Source organism: Camelus bactrianus, chromosome 18 (genome assembly GCF_048773025.1).
Source record: "Camelus bactrianus isolate YW-2024 breed Bactrian camel chromosome 18, ASM4877302v1, whole genome shotgun sequence".
NCBI classification, from domain to species: domain Eukaryota; kingdom Metazoa; phylum Chordata; class Mammalia; order Artiodactyla; family Camelidae; genus Camelus; species Camelus bactrianus.
The window spans coordinates 27,962,253-27,975,316 of record NC_133556.1 but is presented as its reverse complement, the minus strand read 5'-3'; the positions used below and the strand labels follow the sequence as shown (position 1 = coordinate 27,975,316).

Here is a 13,064-nt window from a genome sequence, read left to right as displayed (position 1 = left end):
CTTCACTGTCCTCTTTTCCCCCTTCCAGCCTGTCCTGTTTGGAAGGAAGTCACTGCACAGCCCACATGCAGGAGAGGGGAGTCATGGCTCACTTCCTTGAGGACGCAGTGTCTCCATAGATCATTTGTCGAGATCTGTCTCTTCTCCACCACTTTCTGATTTATTAAATCACAGATCTGTATCAATATGGACTCATGGATATTTATGTTCTGCTTTGGGTTATAACCCGATATCACTGTATTTGTTTTGATGCACAAATGGTCCAGCTTTGGCCACCAGGAGCTCTCTCGGCTGCTCCTGCATCCTTGTGATGCACCAGGTGTTGTGGGTTCTGTGAGCAACTCCTTTCCTCCTGGCACCACCAGATTCTCTGGGAGCATGGTCCTGCCCCCGTCCTAGAATCAGCCATTTCTCCAGGGAGCCCTGGTTCCTTTTATTGGAGGAAACCAATAGAAGCCAAGATCTGAAAGCCATGTGTACTGTATATTCACTTTTGAAGTCCTCAAAATCTCAAGGCAACGGCACAGACAAGTGCTGGGAAAGCTCAAGTCAAGGAGATTATGCCCCTAGAGTTGGTCCAGGAGGGTTTCTGAGGGGGACAGGAGCGAAGTTGCCAAATGGCACTGTTTCCATTAAAACCTGCGGCTCTTTTGCTTTGATGCCACAGTGTTCCTCAAGGCATCTTTCCTGCTCAGGGCATCAGTGGGCATTTTAATAGACAGTGAAGTCATCTGCCCATCCTTCTTTCAAGCAGCTTTCATTCCAGTATCCTCACATGCTGGGTAACATCACTTTATTGTATGTAAAAATATGATTTTCAAATAATGTCAGCCTTAAAAAGCAAATTGTACAGTGAACCTCTATGAAAAGTATGATCAGAAATAGTATGGAACACAAGTACACATAGAATTTGAACGGTATATTATTAAACAGATTTTTCTTGACTTTGCCAGCTTGATAAAGACAAGAATAAAAACATTACTGGTTTCTTTGTGTTTAGAAGTTATTTTTAAAAGAACATTAAAAAATACTGCTTGCACAATGAGCTCCACACACACAAGGACATAAGTGAGGTTTCCTTCCACCGCTGCTCAGCCTCCTCCTGAGAGGACCTTGCAGCAGGGCCCCATCTGTTTTAGTGCACACAGCACCTGTGGGGATGGTCCTCTTCTCTGCCCATCAAATGCAATCATACAGCACTTAATTTCTTTAACACAAAAACTGGTTCTATATTTTATAAGCATGTACAAGCTTCTAACTGACAACCTTTCAGGTTCCTGAACAGAACCATACACACTTAGCACGCCCAGATTCCTAGGCTGTTGCTCTGGGGAAGACATCAAGGATGCAAGTGTTCAGAGCCCCTGGGCCCCTGGAGCAGTGATTTTTGCTCAGTCAGATGACTGCAGACCCCTGTTCTGACACAAGGACAGACACACGAGGAGGGGAAGTTGCAGGAGGCTACCTTAGGTCTCTAGTTAACCAGGTAGACATATAACTGCCAAGCAGAGCAGACAAACAGTTGAGCGTTGTCTGCGCAGAGCTTCCTGCTCGCCGCCCTCTAAATTCTCAGTAGTTTTTGCATATCTTACTACTCCTGTGGGGCAATCCTTTGTGGTCAGAGCTGTCTTTTTGCCATCTGCCATTCCTTCCATGTTACTTCATTCAGCAGAACCTTATACAGTGGGACTCTAAGGAAAAGTGAGAGCATCTCACCCTCAGGTGGAAAACCAGCCCCCGTGCGGAGCAGGAGTGAAACGTACTGGTGTGAAGGCAGGTTGCAGATATGACTATCGGGATGCACAGTCACTGCACAGGACTGGCTCCTCGATAGTTTATCTCAGAAATTAGGAACCGACATGCTCTAATGTGCAGGTGCATCTGCTTCTCACCCTTGGCTTGTGCCCAGTGGGTAGACACCAGGGAAATGAGAACTGGTCCATGTTAACACCCTCCCCTCTCCTCCACTGACCTAGTGTTTACCTGGTGTCCATTTCTAGGGATTGCCCCTCCTCCCTTTCCTGAGGGTGGTTGCACATGTGGGGATGTGGCCTGAGCTGGACTTGAGACAGAGAAGGAAGGACGGGGCATCTTTAGGGGTGAAACTGATGGACTCCTTTGTTTCTGGCAGCTAGGGGTTCGGCCTCATGCTGGAATGGCACCAGGAAGAGATAGCTGTGCAGGTAGTAGTACCGAGAGGCTGAAGCTGGCAGCAGACACCTCACTCATGGCTCCAGACGTTCCAGAAGCCAGCTTGTGCTCCTGTCCCTAGAGTCCAGGGGATAGTCCAATTGCCTCAAACTATGTGTCTTCCCACCTCAGCTCGTCTGCTTGGTTTTACCTGTAACCAAACGCACTCTAAGCAAAGCAGGGTCTCTGGTGGAAGAGTGGAGAAGACCCTCAGCCAAGCCTGCGGAGAAGGCATCTCAGAGGTTGGTGCCCTGAGAGTGTTTGTTCATTGGTTATTATTTCTCTTCCTGCCTGAGTCCAGTATTAAATTAGGACCAGCATGATCTGAGATCTTCTTAGAGAAGGACTAGGTATTTCTGTTCATAAATGTTCTGACTCCAAGACTTGGTCAGCAAACACCTGGGCTTCACTTCATGCCACAGTCATCTACTTTGTTGGTTGTTTCTTAATACAGTCAAGATGAGAATACTGAAATTCAAGGATCTTGAATTCTTTTATTCCTGTAGGGGATTTTCAGAGCATTCCACATCAGGGAGGTGGGACAGAGGGCAGAGGAAGTAAGACCCTGGGGGCAGGGCAATGCCACTGGGTGGGAACTGAACAGAAAAATTGAAGAAAAATCCACCAAAAAGGAACAAAAACAGATAGAATAGAGGACAAGTGATATGAACAGAAAGGAAGGATAAAAAGCTCTTCTAAGTAATATTCAACCTCAACAGCAAGAGAAATGCAAACTAGAACACGACTGAGACATCACTTTTCTAGGCAAAATTCTGAATCTGTATACAACACTCTGTGGGGAAATGTGCTCATGGGTTGGTTGAGCTAGTGGATCTGTGGACATTCGGGAACACTTGCCAAACACCCTGGACCCGGTCTCCCACCTCCAGGGATTTCTCTAAACTTTCACACGAGCAGAACGACAGAAGCGTGAGGTTAGCTGCTGGGTCACTGTTCAGTGAAAGATGGGAAACCATTTATTGACTGGGGCTGGGGAGGTCACCGACGGCACATTCATACGACAAAGAACAGGCTGGAAGAGAACCAGGAGGTTCTGTGTTTATGGCGGGAAGGTCTGCAGATACCACAGAAAGTGAGAGCCGGAACAGAGCCGTGTGCAGGGCATGGCACTGCTTGCATGGAGAGGAGAGCAGGAAGCAGTCAACAGCCTCTGTGTGCAACTTGCAGCCAAAAATGCTGAACTGAAAGGCAGTCATGAGGAGACAATCAAACCTAAACCGAGGGACAGTCTACAAAATAACTAGTCTGGACTCCTCAGGAATTTTTTTTTTAATTAAAAAAAGTTGAAGTGTAGTTGTTTTTTTGCACTTTATTTGTTTTGAGGGGAGGTAGTTAGGTTTTCTTATTTCTCTCTTTCTTTATGGAGGTACTGGGGGTTGAACCCAGGACCTCATGCCTGCTAAGCATGCACTCTACCACTTGAGCTATACCTTCCCCCCAGGGAGCAGTTCTTGATTAAAGGAAACTAAAGAAGTGACAGCCAAACACAATGTGAGGTCCTTGACTGGACTCTGGATTAGGGCCAGATCTGCTTAGATGTCATGGGGGCAGTGGGAGAAGTGGGAACAGACTGCACAGCGGATACCGCTGCACACTAACCCCTCCTGAGTGTGACAGCCACACGTGCTGATGCTCTTAGGGGGTTGATGCCAAAGCATTTATGGGTGCAGTCTGACGTCTGCGACAAACTCTCAAATATCCAGGGCAACAATACAGGGATATATAGAGAGCAGATGAGTCAGAACGTTAACAACCACAGCCTCCACGTGCAGCAAACGTAGGTGTTCCTCACACGAGTCTTTCAACTCCTCTAAAGGTTTGAAATGTTTCAAAATTGGAAGCTGGGGAAAGAATACATTTGTGCGTTCCTGTGCGTACCTGAAGAAACTCAGGAGGGACTTGAGGGAGCTGTGGGTGCCGGGCTGGGGGGGGTGTCTTTTCACAGTATATACACCTCTTCATACTTTTTGAACTTTGAAAATGTAAACGTGTTATCTTACACATGCAAAATAAACACATGGTAAAATTTCTGCTATCATTTGTGAGTCAAATTAGGTCTAGACCAGGTTCCTCAACCTGGGCACTCTCGACAGGTTGGGCTGGATAATTCTCTGCTGTGGGGTCTGCTCCTATGCATTGTAGAACTGTGTCTGGCTTCCACCTACTAGATGCCAGTAGAAGCCCCCACCCCACCACCGTGACAACAAAAAATATCTCTGGACACCACTAAGTGTCCCATGGGGACAAACTGTTTAGGAAGCCCCAGGCCAGACGAACAGGACCAGGGACTCCCGGGCAATGATGCAGCACTCAGGGAAGTGAGGGTTCGGGGGCACCATTAAGGCGGCAATACCTGAGGCACCAACCCATCTTTATGAATGCAGTTACCTGGAAACATTCGTTGTAAAAATTACAGATTGGGGGTTGGGTATATCTCAACGGTAGGGCCCATACTTAGCATGCTCCCAGTCCTGGGTTCAATCCCCAGTACCTCCATAAATAAATAAAGTAAAATATCAGCTGAATTTGGCAACCACACATTTCTAATAATTGGGTCTTTTATGGCCTTCTGGGTCCCTGAGAGCATGGACAGGGCAGTGCAGAGGTGTGAAACTGGCATCGCGGCGTGTTTGCTCACCCTGTCCCCCGACACCAGGCAGTTCCCGTTGGGGCTCCAGCTGAGGATGGTGATGTCGGCAGTGTGCGTTGGGGGGACCACGTGCTGCTCCTTGTCCTGCTTATTAAACACGACCACTTCTCCTGTCTCCCAGCCCACAGCCAGAATCAGCCGCGTTTGGTGCCAGCACAGGGAGGTAACCCGGAACGCCCTCTCCATATGTGTCTCTGGCACATGATCACCCTGCGACAGATGAGGTAAGGCCCTGGTTACAGGGAGTGGCAGATACTCTAAGAACCCAGTCAGTGGAATGACACTGGCTACAAAATATAAAGAGCTGTTTATTAAGGAAATAGTCTACTTAATTTTCATAGAAACATCAATCTTGCCTGGGTGAGCTATGAAAGCATAAGGTAAACATTCATCTGACCACACTGATCAGCTTGTCAATAAAACTTTACTTACAAAAACAAGTGGTGGGCCAGCACGTGAAGTGGGTCAACCCAAGATTCTCGAAGTGCGGTTAGGCAACCCTGAGGACCTTTTTGGGGTCTGCAGGGCCAAGGTCATTTTCAGAATGATTCAAAGATGTGCTTTGTCTTATTAACTCTCATTCTCTCAGGAGTATTTGGTGGAGTTTTCCAGAAGCTCTATGATGTGTGATGATGTCACTGCTCTGACGGCTAATGGAATAAGTGCTTATATAGTCTTGTGTTTTCTAGAATTTTCTAAGGCAGTAGTTTTATGGTATAAATTGTGTGTTTTCAGAGATTAATTCAGTTTGTTCTCAGCACTTCTACTGAGCTCTTTCTAGCAATCTCCAGTTATATCTGCTATTTCTGTGACCTCATTATCATCCAATAAATCATTATTTCAAAATCTCAAAGCTTTCTTTGTGCCAATTAGAAACACAGGAAGCCATAGTGACAGTCATGGCCTATTTTAAGTTTTCTAAATGTTAAAATTGTATCTAAAAATGCTATTATTTTGGAATTTAATAATATTTATCTTAAAGAGCAATTTTTAATACATATTGGAGATTTCTGTGACTCCCAAAAGGGAGGACTATACACCAAAACAGCTGGGTGACACTGTGAGTGGCACTGGGGCCAAAGACTGGCCTGTGTCCCAGAGGAGACCACAGTGAGCACATCAGGAGGGTTTGCCCTCGTGCACGTGGTGATGAGGGAAGAGCTTCCTCAGGAAGTGCCCACTGAGCCTCTTTCAACTCGAGGATTAAGGTACTAATTAGGCAAAAAGGTCAAGAAAGAGTGTCCCAGGTGGAGGGCACAGTGGGAGGGGTGAGGGGGGAGGCCCATGTGTCTGCAGCATGGAGGAGACCACACGTGAGGCAGACACTGGGGCCCCGTCTGGGATTTCTGTCCTCACCGAAAGAGCAATGCGGCAGTAGGGAGCAATTCCATCTCTGATTCCAAAAGATGCCTCTGCTGCTGGGTGGGGGTTGTGGGATGCTGCAGGGAGGACGCTGTGCTGGTTTGCCAGAGGAAAAGGGGTAAACTAAAAAAATCTGGTGGTGGGTTCAAGGCAGGGGAGGGGAGTCACTGTCATTCCCAGGCCCCGCTCTAGGCACCTGGACTAAGGGTGATGACTTTCACTGAGACAGGAGGTCCCAACACTAAGCCTTTGCAGGGAAATGTGGGGCAGGGCATGAGCAGGGCAAAGTTCAGTCTCTTTTTGGTCACGTAGACAATGGGGTCTGTTTAAAACACCCAGGAGACAGCCCATGGACAGCTGGATTCCTACACCTGCAGCTCAGAGGGGTACTTACGGGCCAGAGCCATAGGCCAGTAAGTCATCTGCTGATACAGTAACCAGTCTCAGGAGGAGGAGGAGACAGAGGGAGAAAGGGCTTGGACAGGCTCTGAGATGAGCTGACGGCAGTCAGGTTTGGAAGAGGATGGCTGGGAGGCCTGGAGGAGGCAGGGGGGAGGGCAGCCCCCTGGAGTTCCAGGTGTGCTCTCTGGAGGACCTCACAAGAGTGTGAACCGTGCAGAGAGGGGATGGCGGGTGGATAAGGACCCATGGGGTGTGTTATGCAGATGTTGCTGATGAGTTCTAGCTTGGTTGAAGTTACCGGGGTGACAGCGAGACTGCAGAGGGTGGAGGGGTGAGTAGGGAAGGAAATCTGTTTTTCTTGGTGAAGCAGGAGGTACACAAAAATTTGGGAGGGTAGTGCTAGAGGTTTCAGGAGCTTCTAGAAAGTTTCTGTTATGGGTTGAATTGTGCACCCCCAAAAATATGTTGAAGTCCTAGCCCTTGGTACTTGTGATATGACCTTATTTAAAAATAGGGTCTTTGCAGATGATCAAGTTAAGATGAGGTCACGAGGGTGGGTCCTAATCCAGCATGACTGGTGTCCTTATAAGAAGAGGAAAGAGACATGGACACACAAAGGAGATGGCTGTGTGATGATGGAGGGAGAGACAGGAGTGATACAGGTACAAGCTGAGGAACACTGGGGATGGCTGGCAGTCACCAGAAGTGAATACAGAGCACAGAACAGATCCTCCACTAGAGCCTTTAGAGAGGGCAAGGCCCTGCTCGCCCCTTGTGCGAGACTTCTGGCCTCTGGAACCACGCGAAAATACATTTTGGTTGTTTTAAGCCACCCAATATGTGGTCTTTTGTTACGGCAGCTACTGGAAACGAGTAGTGTCAAATAGCCAATGTGAGCTGACAGGAGGCTGGATCAGGATGGACAGATGACACTGAGGGGCCATTTCTGGTTGGGGACTGGGAATTGATTGTGGAATCTGTCTTAAGCATTCCTAAATATATCTCCCAGACTAAATAGCAGGGGTAAAATAATTATTCACACAATAGGGCTTTTACAATATTGAGAATTTGGCCTCAGTGAGAACACACACACACACACACACACACACACACACACACACACACACACGAGAACAAAAGAGAGACAAGAGCCAGAGGCCACTGAAGTCAGAATTGTTTCTTTCCTACTCACCTGCTCCAGGTATATATCCACACTGCCACCCGAGGTCATGCTGACAGAAGCGACTGCCAGGAATGGGTGAACAGGGTGCCAAGTGATGTGAGAGGGAGATCCAACTGAGTCTGGGGCATCTATGTGGTGGTCAAAATAGAGGGCCATGATGAAACTCAGACCTGGTCAGGGCTGAAATCTGCAGGGGAAAAACAACCAAGTCCTGTTGGTTTTCAACAAGACAAACAAAACAACTAGACAGAGAATTAGGAAACAGAATCATCACAAACCTACAAGCATAAGACACTCAACAACTTATAAATGCCCCTTCAGACCGATGCAGGCAATTTTAGGTGGAAGAGATCTTCACTGGGAAAAAAAAAATATGTGATTAGAAGCAAGGGATTATATCTGGCATGATGGAAAACAGTAACACATACTGCCGTCAAGACAATAAAGAAAACCCTGAGGCCTAGGCTGTATGTGTAATCCTTGATAATTTTTTTGGTGGGGAGGGAGGTAATTAGGTTTATTTATTTACTTATTTTTAATTATTATTTTTTAATGGAGGTACTGGGGATTGAACCCAGGACCTTGTGCATGCTGAGCACATGCTCCACCACTGAGTTATGCCCACCCTCCTTGATCATTTTTATTCCAATCATAATAAGGACAATTTATATTTCTCTAGCTCCTCTTTCAGCAAAATTTTCAAACAAAAAGAAAGAAAACTGCTTCATGAAAGAGAAATGTATGGGAAAACCTAGTGCTCAATTTCTTTTTTTTTTCCTTCATTTTTTTTTTTTTTTCAATTTCTGAGAGAGCATGAAAACTCAGGCTGCCTCTCCCTTCCACTTAGGTGGCAGCAGCAAAAGGACTCATTTGTCAGAGAGTCAAGAAAGCAAAACTATAGCAACTGAGTAGAAATAGAACTTCATTAGTTACATGAACTTAAAATCTTTCTTTCTCTCCTGGAAAAGATGTGCACACTGTCCCTTTGTGGGAGGGGCGGGAAGGAGAATGGAATGACAGTCTGATGACTGCCCACTTTTTCAAATCCTGGAGTCAGTCTGGGGAGGCCACTTAGCAGGGAAGAGATGATATGTGAGTTAGTTTGCTATCTTTAAAACTGTTCAACTTCAAATGGGTAATATCAAATGGGTATTATCAGAAAAATAGAAAGTAAAAAGTGTTGGTGAGGATGTGGAAAAATTGGAACCCTTGTGCATTGCTGGTGGGAGTATAAATGGTGCAGATGCTGCGGAAAACAATTTGGCAGTTCCCTAAATATTACACATTGAATTGCCACATAATTCAATAATTCCAGTTCTGGATATATACCCCAAAGAATTGAAAGCAAGGACTTAAACAGCTATTTGAACACAATATTCATAGCAGCATCCTTCAGAACAAAAAGGTGGAAACAACCCAAATGTCTATCGACAGATGAATGAATAAACAAAATGTGGTATATTCATACAATGGAATATTATCCAGCCTTAAAAAGGAAAGAAATTCTGACACATTACAACATGGGTGAACCTAGAAGACATTATGCTAAGTGACATAAGCCAGACACAAAAGAACAAATATTGTATGACTCCACTTGCACAAGGTACCTAGAATCGTCAGTCACAGAGAGACAGAAAGTAGACTGGTGGTTGTCACAGCCTGCTGGAGGCGGGGCTGGGAAATTAGAATTTAATGTATACAGGGTTTCAGTGTGTGAAAATGAAAAAAATTCTGGAGATGGATGGTGGTGACAGCTGCATAATAACATGAATGTACTTAATGCCACTGCTGAACTGTATATACTTAGGAACGGCTAAAATAGTAAATTGTATATTATCTACATTTAACCACAACAAATTTTGGAAAAAAAACTATCCAGCACCTGCAAAATTCTATCACTAGAGTAGGGAATGGACTATGCCATTTGCTTTTAACAATAGTTGTATCAGAGGAAGCCAGGTTGGGTCTAGAGACAGAAACCGGTTCTTCAAGAAGCTAGAAGGCACGTGGGTACAGTCACATTTCAAATGTTTATCTTTTTCTTATGAACATAGACCCTGAATACTAAACTCACTACCACAAACTGAAGAGCCTCTTCAGGGCTCATGGTAGAGCACCTGGGCACCGGCAGGAGGAGCAGGGTGGGTGGGGGCCTGGGATCAGGGGAGAAGGCAGGATCTGGAGGCCTCCTGCACACACAGCACTTAGGGGGCATCTACACTGGTCAGGGCTCTGGCTTCCTTGATTAGAGTCTTCATGCAAACATTCACAGAAAGCCAATGACAATGAGACACATCAGGTTAAAAACTGGGCAGTTTAATGCAGCAAGGAAACCTTTGAAAGTCGGTTTTAATGTATTGCAGCCAACCCAGAGTCTCCATTCTGGGCTATTGGAAATTCTTATTCATATTTAACAAGTTTACTTTGTGTAAATATGCCTTGGAAAAATGAATAACATGTTAATTTTATTGAAATGATGGATGAAGAGTTAGAATAGCATTTGACAGAGTTAAACCAGATTTCCTCTATCTTTGATTTCAAACATCACTTTGTAATAAGCAAGTGTGCTAAAAGATCTTTAAATTACTTTCTTCTTGCTTGGAGGAAGGCTCTCTTCCCTACACCCCTGCTCTGGGAAATCAGGAAGCCTCCTTTCCTCCAGGGAGCTCTCAGACTTGATTTTTTGGTTGTTCAGTGCTTCTGCCCAGTGTCCCCATAGAACCCCGTATTTCTCTATTGCTGCGTTTAGACTTTATTGCAAATGTGTGTTTGACTGACCATTCTCTACTCCCTACCAGACTATCCGCCCCATAGGGTAAGGGACCACCAGAACATTTCCAGCTCTTAGAACAGTGCCTTCCACAGAATAGGTCAGGATATGAGAATTCCTGATGAAGATACTTATTAGCAAGGAACGATGTTTTTGATGTTTTGTTAGTTGTAAAAAGTGGGTTAAAGCCAGGGCAAATGAGTCCATTTTTATACAATGTATGACTTCATCATTCTTTTCACTTGTGTTTTAACATTTTTCTACCATGGATAAGTATTATCTGCATAATTACAAAAGAAAAGTTACCAAAGTAAACACAAGGAGGAGCGATGACTAACAATAAAATCGTGAGCTCATGGCATCTATTAATTACATCAGTTCAGAAACAAGTCTATTTTCTTTCCTTAAAACAAACTCGGGGTCTCTAAAACACACAACGATTTGGCAAATAAATAAACTTTGAGGAAAAGAGAAAAAATTTCCATTTGTTCCCACCGATTTGCTCCTCTCACTCCCAGCTGTCCAACACGTCTTTACGCCTCCGCTTTTGGGAAAGAACCTGTTAAGGTCTCTCAACTGAGCAGTTCGTGAAAATAAGGATAACTTAAGTTGCATTACTGCTTGGAGATGCTGTGGGAGGGAACCGGAAGGACTCAGAGGCAATGGGGGTTGAGTGGAGGGGCATGAGGACAGGCGCTAGGGGCCACCCCGAAAAGCCTCACCCTCTGGACAACCGCCCCTGGGCTTCGGGCAGTGCAGGGTCAGAAATGCGTCCCATGGCCATCGCTGATTTGGACGGTGCGGTCCCTCGGGCTGCAGGACTGACTGCGCCGAAAAGTGGTTTTCTTATTCCCTTCCTATCCGGGTGTTACCGCGAGCGCTGCTGGCGCCGCCACCTCCCCTCCGGGTCCACTGCCTCGAGACTCGCGCGGCTAAGCGGCCCTCAGTCGGACCTGTCTGCACTGGAGGTGGCCCTCAGCTCGCTCTGACCGCTCGGAGGCCGCACCCCGCACCCCCTCGCCTTGGCCTGACCCGCGATGCAGTCAGGCGATCCGCCGAGGCCGGACTTCGAGACGAAAGTAACCTAGGAGGGCGAGGGAAGGGGGTCGGCCCGCCTCGTCGCCCTCCTCCCGGCCCCAAGCTCCGGGACCCCCCAGGAGCCGCCGATCCCCCGAGGTGCCCAGGCCCCAGGCCTCCCAAGCCCCTCCCTGGCCTCGCCTCTTCGTTTCCCTCCTCCCTGGCTCCCGGACTCCCGACCCCCTACTCTCTGGCCCGGACCCGGGGCCCGCACCCACCTTTACTGGGCCGCAGCGCCGCCGCGCGTTGCCGGTTCAACGGCTGCGAGCCGAACTCGGATACAGCCGAAGCTAAGCGAGCAGATGCCGACGCCGCCCGAAGCGCCCAGAGAGGCCGGAAAGAGCCGAAAATGATCGGGGATGTTCGTGCGGCGCGAGGGCAGGATCCCTCCCGCGGTTGGCTAGCTCCGCGGTGTTGTGGGGCAGTTTTTCTTCTTCGCAGTCACGGTCTAGAGACAACAACGCTAGCTTGAAGGGAGGGGCCATGAGGAGGGAAGCTGCGCAGAGGAGGGAAGCTGGTGAATTCCTCTAGGTGTGATGGGGATAAACGGCCCCTTGGGGACCGCTTCTATGGTTACATTTTTCCAAACCCCTAGGTCAATTCAGGAGGAAGGCAGCAGAGAGACTGTGAGAAAGAAACGGAATGCCATCTTTTTTTTTTTTTTTTTTTTTTTTTTAAGATTCTCTCCTCTCTGGTTAATCATATTGCTGGTCTTCTCGACCCCAGACGGTTTGCTAGGTTCTGCTTTGTCTAGTCTCGTGGAGGGTGTCGTTCAAGAGTATTCCTGAGAAAATCCAGTGAAGTTGCTAACTTATGACATGCGTTCAGTGTTTGGCGGTTTTTACGGACGCCTTTGGCGAGAAAATAGTAGTCAACGATACAGGTTCATCCGGTTAAAAACCAACCTGGTTTCTAATCCTGCCGGCAGACTGCATTCCCTAAAGGCATCACCAACGTGCCGCCCTGGCCTAACGGTCTGCGGGTTAAACTAATTTTGAAAAGCAAAGCAATGTCATTCATTAAAAAAAAAAGTTACTACAGCAAAAAGGCCCACATTGTTAAACAAAGAGAAAAAATAAGAGGAATGTGTAGGTACTACCTAATCAGAGGGGCTAGGCGTAGGATCACACACATAGAGTCTATTTTTAAAAGCCCAATTTTCATAAACACTAGAATTTTGTTGAACAAATTTGACATGTAACATTGTGTAAATTTAAGGTGTAGAGTGTTACTTTGATACATGTATATATTATAATCAGGAAGTAGCGATATTTATCATATTACATAGTTATAGTGCAATATTATTGTGTGTATCCGTTGTACTGTGTATTAGATACTATTTCTTATACGTGTGTGCCCTTAAACACGGATCAGTCTTATCTTTATTCACTCTGTAAACACTAGATTCA

General features: G+C 46.5%; 1 protein-coding gene across 4 annotated transcripts in view; it reads right to left on the bottom strand.

Moving 5' to 3' along the window:
* IFT140 (intraflagellar transport 140) overlaps window positions 1-12,124 on the bottom strand; it is a 69,658-nt gene extending 57,534 nt beyond the window's left edge. For 2 of the 4 annotated variants that reach the window (XM_010949921.3, XM_074346600.1), the window contains exons 1-3: window positions 11,874-12,122; window positions 7,818-7,995; window positions 4,850-5,071 (exon numbers count right to left, since the gene is read on the bottom strand). In XM_010949921.3, coding sequence (XP_010948223.2) covers window positions 4,850-5,071; window positions 7,818-7,964 — 369 coding nt within the window. In that variant the 5' untranslated portion in view covers window positions 7,965-7,995; window positions 11,874-12,122. Of the gene's footprint in view, window positions 1-4,849; window positions 5,072-7,817; window positions 7,996-11,300; window positions 11,721-11,873 lie in introns of those variants that run through there. The other 2 variants (XM_045512831.2, XM_010949922.3) reach the window with 2 other exon arrangements.
* Window positions 12,125-13,064: the final 940 nt, after the last annotated feature.